Source organism: Salmo salar, chromosome ssa15 (genome assembly GCF_905237065.1).
Source record: "Salmo salar chromosome ssa15, Ssal_v3.1, whole genome shotgun sequence".
NCBI lineage: Eukaryota > Metazoa > Chordata > Actinopteri > Salmoniformes > Salmonidae > Salmo > Salmo salar.
The window spans coordinates 29,342,438-29,366,378 of NC_059456.1; the positions used below are offsets into that span (position 1 = coordinate 29,342,438).

Here is a 23,941-nt window from a genome sequence, read left to right on the forward strand (position 1 = left end):
TTTTAACTAAATATGCAGGTTTAAAAAAATATATACTTCTGTGTATTGATTTTAAGAAAGGCATTGATGTTTATGGTTAGGTACATTCGTGCAACGATTATGCTTTTTTCACAAATGCACTTTTGTTAAATCATCCCCCGTTTGGCGAAGTTGGCTGTCTTTGTTAGGAAGAAAGTCTTCACACAGTTCGCAACGAGCCAAGCAGCCCAAACTGCTGCATATACCCTGACTCTGTTGCACAGAATGCAAGAGAAGTGACACAATTTCCCTAGTTAAAAGAAATTCATGTTAGCAGGCAATAAAATATGCAGGTTTAAAAATATATACTTGTGTATTTATTTTAAGAAAGGTGTTGATGTTTATGGTTAGGTACACATTGGTGCAACGAGTGCTTTTTTCGCGAATGCGCTTGTTAAATCACTCGTTTGGCGAAGTAGGCTATGATTCAATGATAAATTAACAGTCACCGCATCGATTATATGCAACGCAGGACAAGCTAGATAAACTAGTAATATCATCAACCATGTGTAGTTAACCTCACTCGGGTAGGGGGCACTATTTTCACCTCCGGATGAAAAGCGTGCCCAAAGTAAACTGCCTGTTTCTCAGGCCCAGAAGCTAGGATATGCATATAATTGGTAGATTTGGATAGAAAACACAAAAGTTTCCAAAACTGTTAAAATAGTGTCTGTGAGTATAACAGAACTGATATGGCAGGCGAAAACCTGAGAAAAATCCATCCAGGAAGTGCCTATACAGTATCCCATGACTTAGGACTCAAATTGCACTTCCTATGGCTTCCACTAGATGTCAACAGTCTTTAGAAATTGTTTCAGGCTTGTATTCTGAAAAATGAGGGAGTAAGACTTCTTTGAGTGAGTGCACCCTGGGAAGTCGCCAGACCTGCGCACGACCGAGAGCGCGCCTTTCTTGTTTTTCTTTTATATTGTTGACGATGCTATTGTCCGGTTGAAATATTATCGATTATTTAGGCCAAAAACAACCTGAGGATTGATTATAAACATCGTTTGACATGTTTCTACGAACTTTACAGATACTATTTGGATTTTTCGTCTGCCTGTTGACTGCCTTTGAGCCATTGGATTACTGAACAAAACGCGCCAACAAAACGGAGGTTTTTGGATATAAAGAGGGACTTTATCGAACAAAACAAACATTTATTGTGAAACTGGGAGTCTTGTGAGTGCAACCATATGAAGATCATCAAAGGTAATGTTATCGCTATTTCTGACTTTTGTAACTCCAATACTTGGCTGGTAACTGTTTGTAATGTTTTGTGTGCTGGGCGCTGTCCTCAGATAATCGCATGGTATGCTTTCGCCGTAAAGCCTTTTTGAAATCTGACACCGTGGTTGGATTAACAAAAAGTTAATCTTTAAACTGATGTATAACACTTGTATGTTGTATGAATTTTTATTATGAGTATTTCTGTTTGAATTTGGCGCTCTGCAATTTCACCGGATGTTGGCCAGGTGGGACGGTAGCGTCCCACATACCCATAAGAAGTTAAGATTGATTGTTTTTTATAAGATATGTTTAATACTAGCTAGCACCTTACCTTGGCTCCTTGCTGCACTCGCATAACAGCTAGTCAGCCTGCCACGCAGTCTCCTCGTGGAGTGCAATGTAATCGGCCATGATCGGTGTCCAAAAATGCCGATTATAGATTGTTATGAAAACTTGAAATCGGCCCTAATTAAAAATCGGCCATTCCGATTAATTCGGTCGACCTCGAGACAAGAGTTACAATTGATATATTAATCTAATTTGTTTATATTTTTTCCTCCCCAATTTCGTGGTATCCAATTGGTAGTAGTTCCAGTCTTGTCTCATCGCTGCAACTCCCGTACGGACTCGGGAGAGGCGAAGGTCGAGAGCCATGCGTCCTCCGAAACACAACCGCACTGCTTCTTGACACAATGCCCATCCAACCCGGAAGCCAGCCGCACCAATGTGTCAGAGGAAACACTGTACACCTTTCCTCACATCTGCCTTTTTAAAAGGAAGAAAAGTTTTTCCCACTTCTAGTTTAATATGAAGTGTATTGTTGTGGTTTGTTTGTTGTCGTCGTCATCTTGCTTCCATAACAAATCTCATCAGATTGGGTCTGCTGTATGGTCGGGATATCTCCCTAAGGGTTGGCCCTCTAACTCCCTGACCCTGTAACTTTGCAGTGAGATTGCCAAGATGATAGGGCAAAAATGGTTTAAACTGTGTATTCTTATTCTCTTTGACATTTGTTTTAGAAATTTGTATTCAGAATATTGCTAGTAGTAATCATTTGTCATACAGTAAATCATTTGTCTGGATTTCCTGAATCAGAAATGCCCTAAACTAAACTGTTGTTCTGGTCAAGCCTCTCTTGAGGTTATGGTGAAGGTGACTACAGATGGTATCTAGATGCATGAAAGGGTTATATAATTTGACCAAGAACAGTCGGAACCTCAAACCCCCCCCCCAACTGTCTGAAGCAATGGCGACAATGGCGTTCAGTATGGTCCTGCACCACTTCTACCGTGAGACCTGATTCCGAGCCAGCCTACCAGTACACAGCATCCAGTCAAAGCCTTCAACTACCTTTTCTCTCATGCCTTTTTCTCTCAGGTTGTGCGACATGAGTCCACGTGGAGTGAGCATGGAGAGAGATCCTGTCAACTTCTTTCATGCTGCTGGTGTACTGGTGGGAAAATGGACAATACATAACGGACTGTAAAGGACAGTGAACATGTGCCATTCGGGAGGACGAACTGAAACACTATCTGAAGAAGAACATGAAGACACGCCAGAAGGATGAGTGCCGGGAAACAGGGGGAGGTCAACCATGCCCGTAATTGATTTAGCCTTATCCAAAATTATAGGTGACCATTGCTGTACATTCATACCCTGGGTGAGGATAACTTGACTATTGTAGTGGAACATCAGAAAGCAGCAGTGATCTCGCAAACTAAACACCAACCAGACAATGATTGGAATCCGTTTTGAAGGGTTCAGTTATTATTTGGTGTTATGGGAGCTACAATATTTAATTGATTGATTTATGGCTTGGAAATGTGTTTTTTCAATAAATACTTATTATAACGGTCTAAGGCACTGCATCTCAGTGCAAGAGGCATTACTACAGTCCCTGATTCGAATCCAGGCTGTATCACATCCGGACGTGATTGTTCTTAACCTCTCTGGGCTAGGCGGGACGAATTCGTCCCACCTACGTAACAGCCACTGGCAGCCTGTGGCGCGATTTTCAAAACCTTAAAAATCCTATTACTTCAATTTCTCAAACATATGACTATTTTACGGCCATTTAAAGATAAGACTCTCGTTAATCTAACCACACTGTCCGATTTCAAAAAGGCTTTACAACGAAAGCAAAACATTAGATTATGTCAGCAGAGTACCAAGCCAGAAATAATCAGACACCCATTTTTCAAGCCAGCATATAATGTCACCAAAACCCAGAAGACAGCTAAATGCAGCACTCACCTTTGATGATCTTCATCAGATGACAACCCTAGGACATTATGTTATACAATACATGCATGTTTTGTTCAATCAAGTTCATATTTATATCAAAAACCAGCTTTTTACATTAGCATGTGACGTTCCGAACTAGCATACTTCGGGGAATTCGCTAACATTTTACTAAATTACTCACGATAAACGTTCACAAAAAGCATAACAATTATTTTAAGAATTATAGATACAGACCTCCTCTATGCACTCGATATGTCCGATTTTAAAATAGCTTTTGGTGAAAGCACATTTTGCAATATTCTAAGTACATAGCCCAGGCATCACGGGCTCGCTATTTAGACACCCGGCAAGTTTAGCACTCACCATAATCATATTTACTATTATAAAAGTTTGATTACCTTTTGTTGTCTTCGTCAGAATGCACACCCAGGACTGCTACTTCAATAACAAATGTTGGTTTGGTCCAAAATAATCCATCGTTATATCCGAATAGCGGCGTTTTGTTCGATGCGTTCCAGACACTATCCGAAATAGTAAAGAAGTGTCGCGCGCATGGCGCAATTCGTGACAATAAAATTCTAAATATTCCATTACCGTACTTTCGAAGCATGTCAACCGCTGTTTAAAATCAATTTTTACGACATTTTTCTCGTAGAAAAGCGATAATATTCCGACAGGGAATCTCCTTTTCGGCAAACAGAGGAAAAAAATCCCAAAGGCGGGGCGGTCGGGTCACGAGCATAAGCCCAGTGTCCCTTGATCGGCCACTTGAGAAAGGCGATAATGTGTTTCAGCCTGGGGCTGGAATGACGACATTCTGTTTTTTCCCGGGCTCTGAGCGCCTATGGACGACGTGGGAAGTGTCACGTTAGAGCAGAGATCCTTAGTAAATGATAGAGATGGAAAAGAAGTTCAAGAAATGGTCAGACAGGCCACTTCCTGTAAAGGAATCTCTCAGGTTTTGACCTGCCATTTGAGTTCTGTTATACTCACAGACACCATTCAAACAGTTTTAGAAAATTTAGGGTGTTTTCTATCCATATGTAATAAGTATATGCATATTCTAGTTACTGGGTAGGAGTGGTAACCAGATTAAATCGGGTATGTTTTTATCCAGCCGTGTCAATACTGCCCCCTATCCTAAACAGGTTAACTGACTTGCCTAGTTAAATAAAGGTTAAATAAAAAATAACTTGTGTTAAAAAAGTTGTGCAGCTAAGCTGTTGACTGACCCCTGAAGGAGACACCTCAGAACCCTATTTACTGGATTTATTTCCTATGCCTGATTACATGTCTGATGAAGACTATGATAATCCATAACAACAAGGTAAAAACATTTGACCTAATGGTGCAACATAACCTCCGCCGTGAGCATGGCCTATGGACATGTGAATGGTGCTCCCAAGGTAGAGTGAACCTTAACCTGCTCCAGAGCACTCAGGAGTGTTCATCATGGATCTCTCTGTACTTTGCTCTGTTCATCTTTCCCTGGATCCTGACTAGTCTCCCAGTCCATGCCGCTTAAAAACATCCCCACAGCATGATGCTGCCCCCACCATGCTTCACCGTAGGGATGCTGCCAGATGTGATGCTTGGCATTCAGGCCAAAGAGTTCAATCTTGGTTTAATCAGACCAGAGAACCTTGTTTCTCATGGTCTGAGAGTCCTTTAGGTGCTTTTTAGCAAACTCCAAGCGGAATGGCTCCCGTCTGGCTACTCTACCATAAAGGCCTGATTGGTGGAGTGCTGCAGAAATGGTTGTCCTTCTGGTAAGTTCTCCCATCGCCACAGAAGAACTCTGGAGCTCTGTCAGGGTGACCATCGGGTTCTTGGTCACCTCCCTAACCAAGGCCCTTCTCCCCCGATTGCTCAGTTTGACCGGGCGGTCAGCTCTACAAACAGTCCAAACTTCTGTCATATAAGAATGATGGGAGGCCACTGTGTTCTTGGGGACCTTCAATGCTGCAGAATTTTTTTGGTACCCTTCCCAAATATGTGCCTCGTGTGACGACCCTCCCACTCTGTCTGCCGTATTCTCTTGTTTCCTTATTAGGATGTCGGTGGGCGGAGTTGGGAGGGTCGTCAGCTACATGGGAAACACCTGGGCCCGGGTGTGTCCCATGATAAATAGACCTCTTCCACATTGATTGGAAAGACTCTCTCCATGCAGACACTTTTGTTGATTTCTGTTGTTGTGGTAGTTTTGTGGCTTTTTGGTTGTTTGCTTTGGCACCCTTCAACACCTTGCATTATTACATTTCTGCATGCAAAACACTCCCTTACACTACTGATTACACACACCATTGTTTATTGTTCTTAGTTTACTTTAGTTAATAAATATATATTTTGGTATTCCTTGTCTCCACGTTGTCTCCCTTTTGTTATGAACTTTGAGCCGGTTCGTAACACTCGACACAATCCTATCTCGGAGCTCAACGGACAATTCCGTCGACCTCATGGCTTGGTTTTTGCTGTGACATGCACTGTCAACTGTGGGACCTTACATAGACAGGTGTGTGCCTTTCCAAATCATGTCCAATCAATTGAATTCACTACAAGTGGACTCCAATCAAGTTGTAGAAACATCTCAAGGATGATCAATAGAAACAGGATGCACCCGAGCTCAATTTCGAGTCTCATAGCAAAGGGTCTCAATACTTATGTAGATAAGGTATAGGGTATAGGGTATTATAAGGTATTGTGTGTAGATTAATTAAAAAAATATGTTTTCCTCATCAATTTTAGAATAAGGCTGTAATGTAACAAAATGTGGAAAAAGGGGTCTGAATAGTTTCCAAATGCACTGTATGGTGGATAGGTACAAGGCCAGCACAGTACATATCATGGGTATATAATGTTATGGAAGCATTGCGTCCTGATAAACCATCTTGGATCTCTTCTCATCCGATCAAACTACACTGCTCAAAAAAATAAAGGGAACACTTAACAACACAATGTAACTCCAAGTCAATCACACTTCTGTGAAATCAAACTGTCCACTTAGGAAGCAACACTGATTGACAATAAATTTCACATGCTGTTATGCAAATGGAATAGACAACAGGTGGAAATTATAGGCAATTAGCAAGACACCCCTAATAAAGGAGTGGTTCGGCAGGTGGTGACCACAGACCACTTCTCAGTTCTTATGCTTCTTGGCTGATGTTTTGGTCACTTTTGAATGCTGGCGGTGCTTTCACTCTAGTGGTAGCATGTGACGGAGTCTACAACCCACACAAGTGGCTCAGGTAGTGCAGCTCATTCAGGATGGCACATCAATGCGAGCTGTGGCAAGAAGGTTGCTGTGTCTGTCAGCCTAGTGTCCAGAGCATGGAGGCGCTACCAGGAGACAGGCCAGTACATCAGGAGATGTGGAGGCGGCCATAGGAGGGCAACAACCCAGCAGCAGGACCGCTACCTCCGCCTTTGTGCAAGGAGGAGCAGGAGAAGCACTGACAGAGCCCTGCAAAATGACCTCCAGCAGGCCACAAATGTGCATGTGTCTGCTCAAATGGTCAGAAACAGACTCCATGAGGGTGGTATGAGGGCCCAACGTCCACAGGTGGGGGTTGTGCTTACAGCCCAACACCGTGCAGGACGTTTGGCATTTGCCAGAGAACACCAAGATTGGCAAATTCGCCACTGGCACCCTGTGCTCTTCACAGATGAAAGGAGGTTCACACTGAGCACATGTGACAGACGTGACAGAGTCTGGAGATGCCGTGGAAAACGTTCTACTGCCTGCAACATCCTCCAGCATGACCGGTTTGGCGGTGGGTCAGTCATGGTGTGGGGTGGCATTTCTTTGCGGGCCGCACAGCCCTCCATGTGCTCGCCAGAGGTAGCCTGACTGCCATTAGGTACCGAGATGAGATCCTCAGACCCCTTGTGAGACCATATGCTAGTGCGGTTGGCCCTGGGTTCCTCCTAATGCAAGACAATGCTAGACCTCATGTGGCTGGAGTGTGTCAGCAGTTCCTGCAAGAGGAAGGCATTGATGCTATGGACTGGCCCGCCCATTCCCCAGACCTGAATCCAATTGAGCACATCTGGGACATCATGTCTCGCTCCATCCACTAACGCCACGTTGCACCACAGACTGTCCAGGAGTTGGCGGATGCTTTAGTCCAGGTCTGGGAGGAGATCCCTCAGGAGACCATCCGCCACCTCATCAGGAGCATGCCCAGGCATTGTAAGGAGGTCATACAGGCACGTGGAGGCCACACACACTTCTGAGCCTCATTTTGACTTGTTTTAAGGACATTACATCAAAGTTGGATCAGCCTGTAGTGTATTTTTCCACTTTAATTTTGAGTGTGACTCCAAATCCAGACCTCCATGGGTTGATAAATTGGATTTCCATTGATTATTTTTGTGTGATTTTGTTGTCAGCACATTCAACTATGTAAAGAAAAAAGTATTTAATAAGATTATTTCATTCATTCAGATCTAGGATGTGTTATTTTAGTGTTCCCTTTATTTTTTTAGGAGTATATTATCCCTATTGTGACGATACGTAGCACTCCCTCTAGTTTAACCAGGCTAGTACTTCTTTCTCTGCTTTATCCCAGTATTCAATCTTCTGGGGATTGTTTTGTGGCTTTTTTATATTGTGTACATGGGATTTTAAATCACTTTCACTGTTAGTAAGGCCAGTAAATCGAGACTGCCAAGTGACATCACATACCACAGAAAAGTATTGTGTCAGAAAAATGATGAAGATGTTTGGCAGCAGTCTTTCCTGCTGTTACCTTGAGAAATATTACTTTAACTGTACATTTCTTTAGCGTATGAGGACAACATCTAGCCGTTTATAAATCGAGAGAAACCCCAGAAACTCTTTTTTTTTTTTTAAATAGACACATCCTAGAATAATAATCAACCAAAACAATAAATGAAATACTAAAGACCATACCCGAATTAATCTTCTTGAAAATGTGTCGTATGACACTTTAATCGTTCCCATTCAAATGTATAACTCTCTTCTGGGTACAAATAAAAAGTCAGTAATTCTCCACATCTGGGTGTTGGCCCTCTAACTGAGAAGTAAATGCTGGTCGTAAGACAACTCCCCTCCTCCTGGCTGCCTGGTGGTCTGCTCTGCCTGGCTCCTCTGGCCATGGAAGGGTGCACGGCTGGCCACATGTTTGTAATTAGTGGGCGGTTCAAAGACTGTGGATCTCAGTGGTTTAAAGTTTCAACTGAGTCAGCCCATGTTAAAAGGGAGGGATATACAGCAGTTTAATAATCAGGGCTTGAAGAGAGTCAAGAGCCTCAATAGAGGCTAGCAGGACCTGTCCGGATTAGAACTGGGCTCTAATCAGTATGGCGTATTCTCATTGTGGGTTAAAACCAAGAACCTGTAGTAAAGAGCTTGACGTAAAGAAGACTCAGGTCCTAATCTTGAAGTGCTTTGAAAACTGAGGACTTTGTTTCATGAATCATATGCTGTACATGTGTGATCTCGTAAGTCCTCATGAACTTACTGGAAAAGCCATATTAGAACAAAATATTGTGCAAGTATGCATGTGTGTGTGTATATATGTGTGCAAGAGTGTGTGTGGTGTTTGAGAAACCTGGCTGGTGTCCTGGGAAAGCCAAGGGTAAAGTACCGAGGTCCAGTGAAAGTAAACACACTGTTCGGTGGAAACCTACAGCAGGCGCCTCAGGACACTAAACAGAATATGAATCTCACAACCCAAATGGTGGGAGTAGCTATATACATCCCAGGTTTATTGAGCAAGAATACTCAAAAATGTCAATATCAATTTGCTTCATGTCTTGCTTCATGGAATCATGAAGGATTCCTGTTATTGGTTGACTTTTTGTATTATTATTCCGTTTGTAAATCTGAGACATTCAAGGGTTTTTCTTAATTTTGTATTATTTTTTACATTGTAGAATAATAGTGAAGACATCAAAACGGTGAAATAACATATGGAATTGTGTAGTAAGCAACAACAACAAAGTGTTAAATCAAAATATATTTTAGATTTTTCAAAGTAGCCACCCTTTACCTTGACAGCTTTGCACACTCTTAGCATTATCTAAACCAGTTTCATGAGTTAGTCACCTGGAATGCATTTCAATTAACAGGTGTGTCTTGTTAAAAGTACATTAGAGAATTTCTTTCCTTCTTAATGCGTTTGAGCCAATCAGTTGTGTTGTGACAAGGTAGAGGTGGTATACAGAAGATAGCCCTATTTGGTAAAAGACCAAGTCCATATTATGGCAAAAACAGCTCAAATAAGAAAAGAGAAACAACAGTCCATTATTTTAAGACATGAAGGTTAGTCAATCTGGAAAATTTCAAGAACTTTGAAAGTTTCTTCAAGTGCAGTCGCAAAAACCATCAAGTGCTATAATGAAACTGGATCTCATGAGGACTGCAACAGAAAAGGATAACACAGAGTCCTCTGCAGCAATCAGCCCAAATAAATGCTTCAGAGTTCAAGTAACATCAACAGTTCAGAAGAGACTGCATGAAATCAGGCCTTCATGGTCAAATTGCTGCAAAGAAACCACTATTAAAATGACAACAATGAGAAGAAGAGACTTGCTTGGGCCAAGAAACACGAGCAATGGACATTACACTGGTGGAAATCTGTCCTTTGGTCTGATAAAATCTAAAATTTGGACTTTGGCTCCAACCGCTGTGTCTTTGTGAGATGCAGAGTAGGTGAACGGATGATCACTGCATGTGTGGTTTCCACCATGAAGCATGGAGGAGGTGTGATAGTGTGGGGGTGCTTTGCTGGTTACACTGTCATTGATTTATTTAATTCAAGGCACACTTAACCAGCATGGCTATCACAGCATTCTGCAGCGATACGCCATCCCATCTGGTTTGCACTTAATGGGACTTCAATTTGTTTTTCAACAGGACAATGACCCAACACTGATATTACATTTTTGGCCGATACCGATATCCGTTATTTCCCTTGCCCCAAAAAATTATACTGATAACCAATATTGCATTTTTTTGCGGCCTTTTAAGCATTCTAGTACAGTTAAATAGTTAACACACACACACACGGACGCAGCGATCTAAGGCACTGCATCTCAGTGCAAGAGGCGTCACTAGTCCCTGATTTGAATCCAGGCTCTATCACATCCGGCCATGATTGGGAGTCCCATAGGGCGGCGCACAATTGGCCCAGTGTTGTCCGGGTTAGGCCGGGGAAGCCGTCATTGTAAATAAGAATTTGTTCTTAACTCGCCTAGTTAAAAAAAAGGTTACACACACACACACACTCCACACGGACCCAAAAAATATTTTGTTGGCATTTACGCATGTCCCCATTACCAGTAAAACATAATCAAAAACGATTTCTTTCACTTACTTGCTGTGCTGTTTCATTGTTCAGTCATTTAATTCTCAACCAGGATTTCTATGGAATGCCGTTTGGGTCCTTGCGTGTCAAATAACACTATTTGACGTGTCATAAGCTTGTTGATCAATCAGGATCTGAATATGACTGCACGTCACATAATAATTTAACACGTTCATACATTTTTTTATGTAGTTATTACACAGATTACACTATCACTCGTATTTCTTCATCGATACTTATGCTATGATGCAGGTAAAGTTGTCTCGCGCACCTACAGTGCTGGTCATTTAAAAAAAAGCTATCTAGCTCATGGATGCAAACAATGTTCTTCCCCAAAAACAAAGCAAAACGACAATTTGTTTCAGTAGCTACAGTTATCTAGCTAGGTGTCATCTAAAATAACCCTCATTTATAAGAGTTCTATTTTGTTTAATGGTGGTCAGACCATCTATGAAGCAGGCCACAATAAGGATTAGCCACAATAGTGGAATTTGCGTTTAGCCTTCAAAATAAAAGTATGGCATAATTCTACTATATGTATTCATTTGTCACTGTCAAACTTTTATTTTGAAGGCAAACCGCAAATTCCACTACTGTGCCTAATTATTTTTGTGCCTAGCTTCACAACACATATCCTGGGCCGGTCGAGCGTCACTAGCCAGATGAAGCTAGCTGGCTGCTTATAACATTAGCTTTGGGCAAAAGGGTTAAGTAGCTGGCTAGCTATTTAAACTCAGCAAAAAAAAGAAACGTCCCTTTTTCAGATAATTTAAAAGATAATTTGTAAAAATCCAAATAACTTCACAGATCTTCATTGTAAAGGGTATAAACACTGTTTCCCATGCTTGTTCAATGAACCATAAACAATTAATGAACATGCACCTGTGGAACGGTCGTTAAGACACTAACAGCTTACAGACGGTAGGCTAAAGTCAGTTATGAAAACTTAGGATACTAAAGAGGCCTTTCTACTGACTCTGAAAAACACCAAAAGAAAAATGCCCAGGGTCCCTGCTCATCTGCGTGAACATGCCTTAGGCATGCTGCAAGGAGGCATGAGGACTGCAGATGTGGCCAGGGAAGAAATTGCAACGTCTGTACTGTGAGACGCCTAAGACAGCGCTACAGGGAGACAGGACAGACAGCTGATTGTCCATGCAGTGGCAGACCAAGTGTAACAACACCTGCACAGGATCGGTACATCCGAACATCACACCTGCGGGACAGGTACAGGATGGCAACAACAACTGCTCGAGTTACACCACGAACGCACAATCCCTCCATCAGTGCTCAGACTGTCCGCAATAAGCTGAGAGAGGCTGGACTGAGGGCTTGTAGGCCTGTTGTAAGGCAGGTCCTCCCCAGACATCACCGGCAACAACGTCACCTATGGGCACAAACCCACCATCGCTGGACCAGACAGGACTGGCAAAAAGTGCTCTTCACTGACGAGTCGTGGTTTTGTCTCACCATGGGTGATGGTTGGATTTGGGTTTATCGTCGAAGGAATGAGCGTTAAACCGAGGCCTGTACTCTGGAGCGGGATTGATTTGGAGGTGGAGGATCAAATCAAAGTTTATTTGTCACGTGCACCGAATACAACAGGTGTAGACCTTACAGTGAAAAGCTTACTTACAGGCTCTAACCAATAATGCAAAAAAATTATTAGGTGAACAGTAGGTAAGTAAAGAAAACAGTAAAAAACAGGCTATATACAGTAGCGAGGCTACATACAGACACCGGTTAGTCAGGCTGATTGAGGTAGTATGTACATGTAGATATGGTTAAAGTGACTATGCATATATGATGAACAGAGAGTAGCTGTAGCGTAAAAGAGGGGTTGGCGGGTGGTGGGACACAATGCAGATAGCCCGGTTAGCCAATGTTCGGGAGCACTGCTTGGTCGGCCCAATCGAGGTAGTATGTACATGAATGTATAGTGAAAAGTGACTGTGCATATATGATAAACAGAGAGAAGTAGCAGCGTGAAAAAGAGGGGTTGGGGGGGGGTCACACAATGCAAATAGTCCGGGTAGCCATTTGATTATCTGTTCAGGAGTCTTATGGCTTGGGGGTAAAAACTGTTGAGAAGCCTTTTTGTCCTAGACTTGGCACTCCGGTACCACTTGCCATGCGGTAGTAGAGAGGACAGTCTATGACTGGGGTCTTTGACAATTTTTAGGGCCTTCCGACACTGCCTGGTATAGAGGTCCTGGATGGCAGGCAGCTTAGCCCCAGTGATGTACTGGGCCGTATGCACTACCCTCTGTAGTGCCTTGCGGTCGGAGGCCGAGCAATTGCCGTACCAGGCAGTAATGCAACTAGTCAGGATGCTCTCGATGTTGCAGCTGTAGAACGTTTTGAGGATCTCAGGACCCATGCCAAATCCTTTTTGTTTCCTGAGGGGGAATAGGCTTTGTCATGCCATCTTCACGACTGTCTTGGTGTGTTTGGACCATTCTAGTTTGTTGTTGATGTGGACACCAAGGAACTTGAAGCTCTCAACCTGCTCCACGACAGCCCTGTCGATGAGAATGGGTGCATGCTCGGCCCTCCTTTTCCTGTAGTCCACAATCATCTCCTTAGTCTTGGTAACGTTGAGGGTTAGGCTGTTATTCTGGCACCTACCAGCCAGGTCTCTGACCTCCTCCCTATAGGCTGTCTCGTCGTTGTCGGTGATCAGGTCTACCACTGTTGTGTCGTCTGCAAACTTAATGATAGTGTTGGAGTCGTGCCTGGCCATGCAGTCGTGGGTGAACAGGGACTACAGGAGGGGACTGAGCACGCACCCTTGGGGAGCTCCAGTGCTGAGGATCAGTGTGGATCTGTCATGGTCTGGGGCGGTGTGTCACAGTATCATCGGACTGAGTTTGTTGTCATTGCAGGCGTTCTCAAAGCTGTGCGTTACAGGGAAGATATCTTCCTCCCTCATGTGGTACCCTTCCTGCAAGCTCATCCTGACATGACCTTCCAGCATGACAATGCCACCAGCCATTCTGCTCGTTCTGTGCGTGATTTCCTGCAAGACAGGAATGTCTGTTCTGCCATAGCCAGCGAAGAGCCCGGATCTCAATCCCATTGAGCATGTCTGGGACATGCAGGTGCCTTGGTGGAAGAGTGGGGTAACATCTCACAGCAAGAACTGGCAAATCTGGTGCAGTCCATGGGGATGAGATGTACTGCAGTACTTAATGCAGCTGGTGGCCACACCAGATACTGACTGTTACTTTTGATTTTGACCCTCCCTTTGTTCAGGGACACATTATTCAATTTCTGTTAGTCACATGTCTGTGGAACTTGTTCAGTTTCAGTTGTTGAATCTTATGTTCATACAAATATTTACACATGTTAAGTTTGCTGAAAATAAACGCAGTTGACAGTGAGAGGACATTTCCTATTTTGCTGAGTTTATTTTCATGAACTGAAGTTCAATTTCAATAGGCGAACAACAATACAAGGATTCCTAAATCATTGCTAAGAATAATGAAAATGACTGCAGTTTCTTACTGGTCGTTGTTTTCAGGCTGGTTGTATTGGTGCTAGCTTGCTACCAAGCTAACGCTAGCTACCCCAGAAGTTGCGGTCAAACAAATGATGCTTTATTACCAACGAGGTATTGTAAACACATCGTTCATGGCTGGAGTTTGCAGACTTTTTTGTACAGCTTTGACAGTGCTACTGTATCTTTTTTGACACGCAAAGACCCAAACGGCATTCCATAGTATGTATGTCATGAAGCTAATAGCAGTGACGCTATTACGACACGCAAAGACCCAAACGGCGTTCCACAGTATGCATGTCGTGAAGCTAACAGCAGTGACGCTATTACGACACGCAAAGACCCAAACGGCGTTTCATAGTATGTATGTCGTGAAGCTAATAGCAGTGACGCTATTACTGTGTACCTCTGGTAGGGCAACATCTGAAAAATAGCGCACTTGATAGTGTGTACCGGTGCTCGAACAGTCGGCGAAAGCCAACATCACCCACTACAGAGAACGGTTGATTGTCAAGGGCAATGAATTCCATTATCTTGACTTTAATGGATTTCGCTTTTGAGTTGTCTTGCTGAAATGTTCTTACTCTTTCAAATGACTGCTCGACTTGTTGACTGCTCAATCCACACAGCAGACATTGTTGGCAAGGTTAGGGATGCTGTTTTGCACGTGTAGTGCAAAATGTTACGTGGCGTCATTATGTCATGTACCTACGTTATATAGGTATGCACGGCAGCTTTGACATCGGTATTTTAACATCGGCGTTAAACTAGACATCAGGCCGATACCGATGTTGGCATTTTTAGCTAATATTGGCTGATTCCGATATGTTCACCGATACATCGTACATCCCTACCCAACACACCTCCAGGCTGTGTAAGGGCCATTTGACCAAGGAGGAGAGTGATGGAGTGCTGCATCAGATGACCGGGCCTCCAGAATCACCTGACCTCAACCCAATTGAGATGGTTTGGGATGAGTTGGACCACAGAGTGAAATAAAAGCAGCCAACAAGTGCTCAGCATATGTGGAAACTCCTTCAAGACTGTTGGAAAAGCATGAAGCTGGTTGAGAGAATGCCAAGTGTGCAAAGCTGTCATCGAGGCAAAGGGTGGCTACTTTGAAGAACCTCAAACATAAAATATATTTTGATTTGTTAACACTTTTTTGGCTACTACATGATTCCATATGTGTTATTTCACAGTTGTGATGTCTTCGCTATTATTCTACAATGTAGAAAATAGTAAAAATAAAGAAAAACCCTGGAATGACCAAACCTTTGACTGGTATCATATGATATGTATTCATTTGCGGATGTCGATTATCTCTTTCGTATAATATGTTACGAATTTGCAAAATGTACAACATTTTCAGAATTTGCTAAACGTATTGTAGCGACCCGCACAGACAGTTGTGGGTTATGTGTTAGGCTATTAGTGGGTTGTGTCGTACTTACCAGTGTTCGCGGGGTCATGCCAATCAACCTGCTATCTGCCAATCACGGGAATGCCTGGAATGTTCTGATACCGGGCAGCCTGGTGGTTGGCGGAGTGGCGTGAAGGGGGGTTGGGCAGGGGGATGGAGCATTGGAAGTTAAGACCGGGTTTAGCCATTGTTCTCTCTCTTACGTCTGGGCTTCACAAGAGAAGGTCACGGTTGGTTTGTAGTGTACCTTTCATTTATTTGGCGTGGGCTACGGCCAAACAGTAGCCTGTGTTAAGTTGGGTTAATAAACCGTCCATTCGTTAACTCCATCCTCTGTCTGGACAATTGTTCCTTCATGATCTAGTCAGGTCATTACACTGGTGTCAGAAGTAAAAACGTGTATAAAAGTTAGCCAGCTAGCTGACTTCGGTGGCTAGCTAACATAGGTGAGAACGGGGTTGAAAATGCTTCAAGGGAATCCAAAAGTGAAGGTGGAGGTAGGGGACGATTATGGCCAAGGAGGTGCGTGTGCATGGACGTCAGAGGATCTGGCTGAGGAGATCGCCAGGGCGTCGGATCCCAGAGGCCGCTTGAGGGAGGACGTTAGAGTGATGGCGGCTGAAGCGGGCATGAGTGCTTCGTCTAATGTGTTTCGCGCGGATTCTGGTGGGCGGACCGAAGGGGTGACGTCGACGCCGGCGGGACGAGGAATCTGGGGCTCAGGATGTAAACAAACATGGCGGCGCCCAGCCCCCAGCTGCGTCCGTATCCGTTAAGACCCCAAAGTATTCCGGTAAGGCGGATTGGGAAGCTTTTCATGCTCAGTTTGAACTGTTGCTCATTTTAGGGGGTGGTCGAATGAAGATAGGGCACTGCAGTTGGCTTTATGCCTGACGGATGATGCTCTGGCCTGTTTGATATTGATTAGCCCCGAGGACAGACGCGATTATGGTGCCTTAGTGGGAGCACTGAGGAGGCGCTATGGACAGTGTGTACAGCCCGGGCTGCTGCGCTCCGAACTGAGTAATAGACGCAGGCAGCCTGGAGAGCCTCTACGGGTGCTAGCTAATGACATTGAGAGCCTCTCTCGGCGGGAATATGCTCACATGCCCCCCTACGTGCAGAGCGAGCTAGCACGGGACCAGTTCATACAGGTGCTTTCTCCTACGGAGCTGCGCATACAGACCCAGCTGGCTCATCCTGAGTCATTGCAGATAGCCTTGGAGATGGCTTTGGAGAGGGAGCTGGTGTGGGCTGGGGCTTCAGCTGGGTCTTTGGTGGGGGCGCAGGGAGACAGACCCTCTGGGGGAGCTGGGGGGCAGAGCAGCCCAGAGCCGGAAAAGCCTGCATGCGTGGCTGATATGACAGAACTCATTCGTGCTGTGTCGCTACAGGTGGAACGAAACACACGCCGTGGTCCCCGGGTCTGCTGGGGTTGTGGCCAGACAGGCCATCTGCGCCGAGATTGCCCCAAGTCCCCCGGAGCTCAGGGAAACGGCTCGGGGTCCGCATTGACCGGGTAGTGCGGACCCCTGGCTTTCTATCCCAACCACCACCATCTTCTTCAGGAGGAGCCCACCGGCCCAGACGGGGAAGCAAGGCTCCACTTCCCCCAGAAGCAGACGTGGGCAAGCGGACGGAGCCTGTTGTCGTGGTGGGCCGGACCTGTGTTGGGGACTTTTGTCATGTCCCTGTCACTGTGGAGGGGGTGCCCTGCTCTGGCCTGGTGGACACTGGGTCCACAGTAACCCTGGTGAGGCCAGATATTGTACCAGGTTGGATTCAGTGTGAGCCCACAACTGTGCAGCTCCACACAGTCACAGGTGAGCTGGCACCCATGAAAGGGAAGGGAATAATGACTCTGACAGTAGGGGGCAGGACTGTGTGTCATCCCGTGTGGGTGGCGGTTGTGCAGGACCCTTGTATCCTGGGGTTGGACTTTCTTAGGAGCACAGGCTGCCAGTTAGACCTAAATGGGGGCACACTGAGCTTCCAGGGAGGGCCTGCAGTCATCATGGCCCCCCCTAATATCACATACACTCAACCCAACAAACCCTTTACTCCAACAGTTAAAGCAGCAGAGACTCATGGCTGCCCCCCTCCCCCACATCTGTGTGTGACTTTTCCCCAGCCCCCCTGTCACCTACGGCTGTGTGTTACATTCCCCCAGCTACCCCCACGACACAGCCCTCCGTGAGCCCGGGCCGCACCCTCCCAGCCCAGCTACCCCAGATGGGAGAGGAGAGGACACTGTCTGCAGTGAGGGAGATATGGGGGAGGAACTGTGTTGGTCTTGACCCTGAGCAGCAGGAACGGTTGTGGCAGTTGCTGTTTGAATTCAGAGACAGCTTTGCGCTGAGTGAGGAAGAGGTGGGTCAGACTCATCTGGTGCAGCATGAGATCGACACAGGTGATGCTCGACCCATCAAGATGCGTCCCCGCCGTATCCCGCTGGCACGCCAGGAGGCGGCAGACAAGGCTGTGTTGGAGATGCAGCGGGCAGACTTCATCGAGCCCTCAGACAGCCCCTGGGCGGCGCCGGTTGTCATGGTTCCTAAGAAGGGGGGCAAGCTGAGGTTCTGTGCGGACTACAGGCGGCTGAATGAGGTAACCAGGAAGGACTCATACCCCATACCACGTATCGATGAGTCGCTGGACCTGGTTAGGGGGTCCTCCTGGTTCTCCTCACTAGACCTCCGCAGTGGCTACTGGCAGGTGCCCCTCTCTCCAGAGGCCAGAGCCAAAACTGCGTTCTCCACTAACAGAGGACACTGGCAGTTCAAGGTCCTGTGCTTCGGCCTGTGCAACGCTCCAGCTACTTTTGAGCGTTTGATGGACAGGGTGCTGGATGGCATCCCCCGACAGCAGTGTCTGGTATACCTCGATGACATCCTGGCCCATGGCAGCTCCTTCCAGTCAGCTCTGGTGGCGCTACGGAGTGTGCTGGAGCGGGTGGCTGCCGCAGGTCTGAAGCTCCACCCCGAGAAGTGCCACTTCATGAGGAGAGAGGTGTCCTTCCTGGGCCACCGAGTGGGGAAGGAGGGGATCAGCACCATGGAGGACAAGGTGGGGGCTGTCCGAGACTGGCCCACCCCCACCGACCAGCGTCAGCTGAAGAGCTTCCTGGGCCTGGCCTCGTACTACAGGAGGTTTGTACGGGGCTTCTCAAGCGTCGCTGCTCCCCTGAACCGCCTGCTGCCGAAGGACAAGGCCTTCACTTGGACAGGGGAGTGTGAGGAGGCCTTCAACACCCTCAAATGTGCACTGATCGAGGCCCCTGTGCTCGCCCCCCCCTGACCTCACCTTGCCCTTTATCCTGGACACAGACGCGAGCAATGTGGGCATGGGTGGGGTGCTGGCCCAGGTGGGGCCAGAGGGGGAGAGAGTGGTGGCGTACTTCAGCAGAACATTTAACAAACATGAGCGCCGCTACTGTGTCACCCGGCGGGAGCTCTTGGCTGTTGTGGCTTCCATCAAACACTTCAAGTACTACCTGGGTGGCCTGCCATTTACTGTGAGGACTGACCACCCTGCTCTCCAGTGGCTCATGTCGTTCAGAGAACCAGAGGGGCAGGTGGCACGCTGGTTGGAGGAGCTTCAGCCGTATGACTTCACAGTGGTGCACAGGGCAGGGGCACGCCACTCCAACGCCGACGCCATGTCCCGTCGGCCCTGTACTGCAGATGGCTGCCGCCACTGTGAACAGAGAGAGGGACGGGAGAGAGCGCTGAGTGCAGAGGAGGGGGTCTGTGCCACAGTGTGTCGGGTGAGCGGCCCTGTCTGCTGTGAGCTGCAGACTGTCGACGTGGCTGAATGGGGGCAGCAGCAGGGACGGGACACAGACCTACAGCCAGTGCTACAGTGGGTAGAGGCACAGGTGAGGCCACCATGGGAAGAGGTGACAGCGCTCTCACTCGCGACCAAAGGGTTGTGGTCAAAGTTTGAGAGACTGCGGCTGGCTGATGGCGTGCTACAGCGGGCATGGAAGGAGTCAGCTACGGGAGAGGAGAGGTGGCAGGTGGTGGTCCCAAAAGCATTGCGGGAGGCGGTGCTCCAGAGTACTCATGGGGGGGTGGGGACTGGACACTTTGGGGTCACAAAAACACTCCGCCGCCTCCGTCAGGGCTTTTACTGGGGGCAGCACAAGAGGGATGTGGAGGACTTTTGCCGCCGCTGTGACAACTGCACAGCAAGAAAGGGCCCCCCAGGCCGCTCTCATGCTCAGCTCCAACAGTTCCCAGTGGGGGCTCCCATGGAGAGGGTGGGAGTGGATGTAGTTGGGCCGTTCCCCACCACAGACAGTGGAAACCGCTGGGTGCTCACGGCTATGGACTATTTCACAAAATGGCCTGAGGCCTATGCTCTGCCTGACCAGGAGGCAGAGACCACCGTCGATGCCCTGACAGCGGGGATGTTCAGCAGGTTTGGAGCTGCGGAGTCCATCCACAGCGACCAAGGCAGAAACTTTGAGTCCCGTGTGTTCGCCACCATGTGTGAGAGGCTGGGTATGCACAAGACCCGCACTACTCCTCTCCATCCTCAAAGTGATGGCCTTGTGGAGCGCTTCAACAAAACGCTTGGACAGCAGCTGGCCATCGTCTCTGCCAAACACCAGCATGACTGGGACAAGAGGAGAGAGATCCGCACCCCTGCGGAGATGGCGTTTGGTCGTCCCCTGGATAGCCCTCATGTTCCCCCGGGGCCGGAGTATGCCCGAAGACTCCAGGACCGCCTGGAGACAGCCCACAACTTCGCCAGAGAGCAGCTGGTGAATGCAGGTGTGAGGCAGAAGAGGCACTATGACGTGCACACCCGAGGAAGGCACTTTGTGGCTGGGGAGCTGGTCTGGGTCTACAGCCCCCTAAGGAAAAAAGGCAGATGCCCCAAGTTGGACAGTCACTGGGTGGGGCCCTGCAGCATCCTGGAGAGGGTAGGGGAGGTTGTGTACCGGGTGCAGCTTCCTTCCAGGGGGAGAAAGGTGGCACTGCACTGGGACAGGTTAGCCCCATACAGAGGGGCCGCTTCTCCCCAAACCCCAGGGACCCCCACAATTCCCCTCTCTGGCAAGGACATTCTCCAGGCACCCACCCCCAGGTGCCGTCGACAAGGCTCCAGACGGCCCACTCCCCCTGTCTCCCTCCCTGTGTCACCGCGTGGTTCCCCGGTGCCACGGACTGTATTCCCCGTTCCCGCTTCCTTGTCCCCCATATCCCTTCCTTCATCCCCTGGGTCCCAGAGAGCAGCCCCCTGCCACGGATGGAGCCCCCTGTTTCACATCTGGACACTCTGCGAACATCACGGCCACGCAGGCAAAGGAGACCTCCGGGTCGCTTCAGAGACTTTGTTTGTTCCCTCGGGGACGAGGGACTTTGTGGTGGGGGGGCTGTGTAGCGACCTGCACAGACAGTTGTGGGTTATGTGTTAGGCTATTAGTGGGTTGTGTCGTACTTACCAGTGTTCGCGGGGTCATGCCAATCAACCTGCTATCTGCCAATCACGGGAATGCCTGGAATGTTCTGATACCGGGCAGCCTGGTGGTTGGCGGAGTGGTGTGAAGGGGGGTTGGGCAGGGGGATGGAGCATTGGAAGTTAAGACCGGGTTTAGCCATTGTTCTCTCTCTTACGTCTGGGCTTCACAAGAGAAGGTCACGGTTGGTTTGTAGTGTACCTTTCATTTATTTGGCGTGGGCTACGGCCAAACAGTAGCCTGTGTTAAGTTGGGTTAATAAACCGTCCATTCGTTAACTCCATCCTCTGTCTGGACAATTGTTCCTTCATGATCTAGTCAGGTCATTACAGTATGTTACAAATTTGCAAAATGTACAATATGTTATGAATTTGCTAAATGTATGATACAGTATGTTACGAATTCCAATTTGTTGTGGCTAACGCTAGCTAGGTGGCTAACGTTAGCTAGCTCTAGGGGTTAAGGTTAGGATTTAGGTTAAAGGGTTAGCTAAAAGGGTTAAGGTTAGGGGAAGGGTTAGCTAACATGCTAAGTTGTTGCAAAGTAACTAAACAGTAGTAAGTAGTTGCAAAGTTAATTAGCTAAAGTTCCCCACGATGAGTTTCAAACAAGCAACCTTTGGGTTGCTAGGCATTCACGTTATACACCTACCCATCCACTCAGACCAACCACCCCTCCTTTTGTTTTTGCCTTAAGTAATTAAGTAAGTAAGTAAAGTTGAGTGTCCCGGCATTACGTTTACTATGTTATGTTAGTCTATGAGACCAGTCTGCATTGCAACACTCTCTAATATTGCCATCTGTTGTAATATTTCACAACTCTGAACAGATGTGTGCAGAATGATTCCTGAAGAGAGTTGACTCATGTCTGACAAGACATATTGCCCAAGTGCACGCAAGCTGATTGTTGAGACATTGCGCTGTAAGTAGCGCACGTAGGCTACTGAGACATTCTTGAATGTAAGGATATAGTAATTGCAGGTTCAGACAACCACAAAGTCAATGGCTGGCACAGGCAAGTAGGGAAGTGAACCCAGGTCGCTGGCAAACACCCTACCTGTCACACCAAAGAGGTTAACTGGCTTGGTGGGAATTGGTGAGGATCGCTAAACGGCCCCTCCAAATGGGAAGGCAGGTCCTTGTGCTTTGACGTATCATGGCCCCCTCACAAGTCCCGTCGTGCGTTCTGATGGCCTCATGGCCACCATCTCACTTCTGACACCAATGTAGTAAAACAGCAGGGCAGGGAAGTAAACCCAGGTCCCTGGTGTGAAATGCAAACACCCTACGAATCGTGCCAATTGGATTAATCCGCTAGGTGAGAATTGTAACATGGCTCATATATGAAGGATCACTACTATATAGCCATTAATGATTGTACATCATTGCCATTAGGAGGCACTCTTTCCTCTGGTCTAAAAAAAAGTATCCCAATGACCCAGGGCAGTGATATGGGACATTGCCCTGTGTAGGGTGCAGTCTTTTGGATGGGACGTTAAACGGGTGTCCTGACTCTCTGTGGTCACTTAAGATCCCATAGCACTTATCATAAGAGTAGGGGTGTTAACCCCAGTGTCCTGGCCACCTAATCATCCACAGCTTCCAGTTGGCTCATTCACCCCCTCTCCCATGTAACTATTCCCTAGGTTGTTGCTGTAAATTAGAACAGGTTCTCAGTCAACTTACCTGGTAAAATAAGGTTTAAAAGAAATACAATGTAAAAATACCTCATCAGCTTAGTTTAACTGTCTTACCCAATGTCATTGTTCCTTTATGTAATTCAATAGCATATCAAATTTGATAACATAAACACCTGCTCGCTTGCAATAGCCTATGAACGAATCACTGAATGTGTGCCATCCAAAAGATAACATGCCACAAATGAATTGAAATGTAGGCTATACATGCTGGTACTTGACTTTAAAGTTTGGCTAGGTTACATTGTATCATCATGCGATATAACATCACCAAGAATGCAGACTGCGTAGGTACACTTGATCCTAGTTTTACCATAGCCTACCCAGCCTGAAAAGTTACAGTAATTCCACTCACCGCAACGATGACCATGCGGTTCTTTGACCTCTTTTTGTGGACCTGTCCACTCTGTCTCATCTGATTGTCTCGACCAGGTGAACCTAGTAAATTGGCAGCCTGCTCAGTCGAAAGGTCATCTGCTTTGGATATTTCCATTCTGCATAAAGTTTTTCCCGGGAGTTTGTAACAGAAAGGTTTTGCAGATTTGAGAGAAAATAGTCTGGTCTCTTTTCCTTTGGACTTTGTAGGGCTCAATGAAGAACCTCCTTCTTTTTGTGTTGACGTCTCGAAGTTAGCGTTGTAGCCTAATCCTTATACAACATGTGCAGCCAGCTGAGTCAGGGTGAAGTACATTATTGGAGTAGTACCATTAAAAAGTAAATTACAAGACTACCGCGGCCAAGTCCTGCCACACCACCCTCACGCATGGCAGAGGAAACATCGAAAATAGACGCCACAATAGGTATGGAGAGCTAGAGTTGGACGTTTGTAATTATGTTGAGAGGACATTTGTAATTAGCCAACATTCGCTTTATGTACAATAATTACTCACTGTAATTATTACAATAGACTACCTCAGACATGTATAAAGACAGTTAAACATCAGTTTGAAGGTGGTGTACTGTTTAGGCTATACAACTCAACAAAGTAAAATTCTACAAGTTCAGATAATGCATCACTGCCGCCACCTTT

General features: G+C 46.6%; 1 protein-coding gene across 2 annotated transcripts in view; it reads right to left on the reverse strand.

The window, feature by feature from the left end:
* The window catches only part of enpp1 (ectonucleotide pyrophosphatase/phosphodiesterase 1), a 59,531-nt gene extending 35,842 nt beyond the window's left edge, over positions 1–23,689 (reverse strand). The window contains exon 1 of one of the 2 annotated variants that reach the window (XM_014143992.2): positions 23,267–23,689. In XM_014143992.2, coding sequence (XP_013999467.2) covers positions 23,267–23,404 — 138 coding nt within the window. In that variant the 5' untranslated portion in view covers positions 23,405–23,689. Of the gene's footprint in view, positions 1–8,407; positions 8,587–23,266 lie in introns of those variants that run through there. The other variant, XM_045695607.1, reaches the window with a different exon arrangement.
* Between the last annotated feature and the right edge of the window lie 252 nt (positions 23,690–23,941).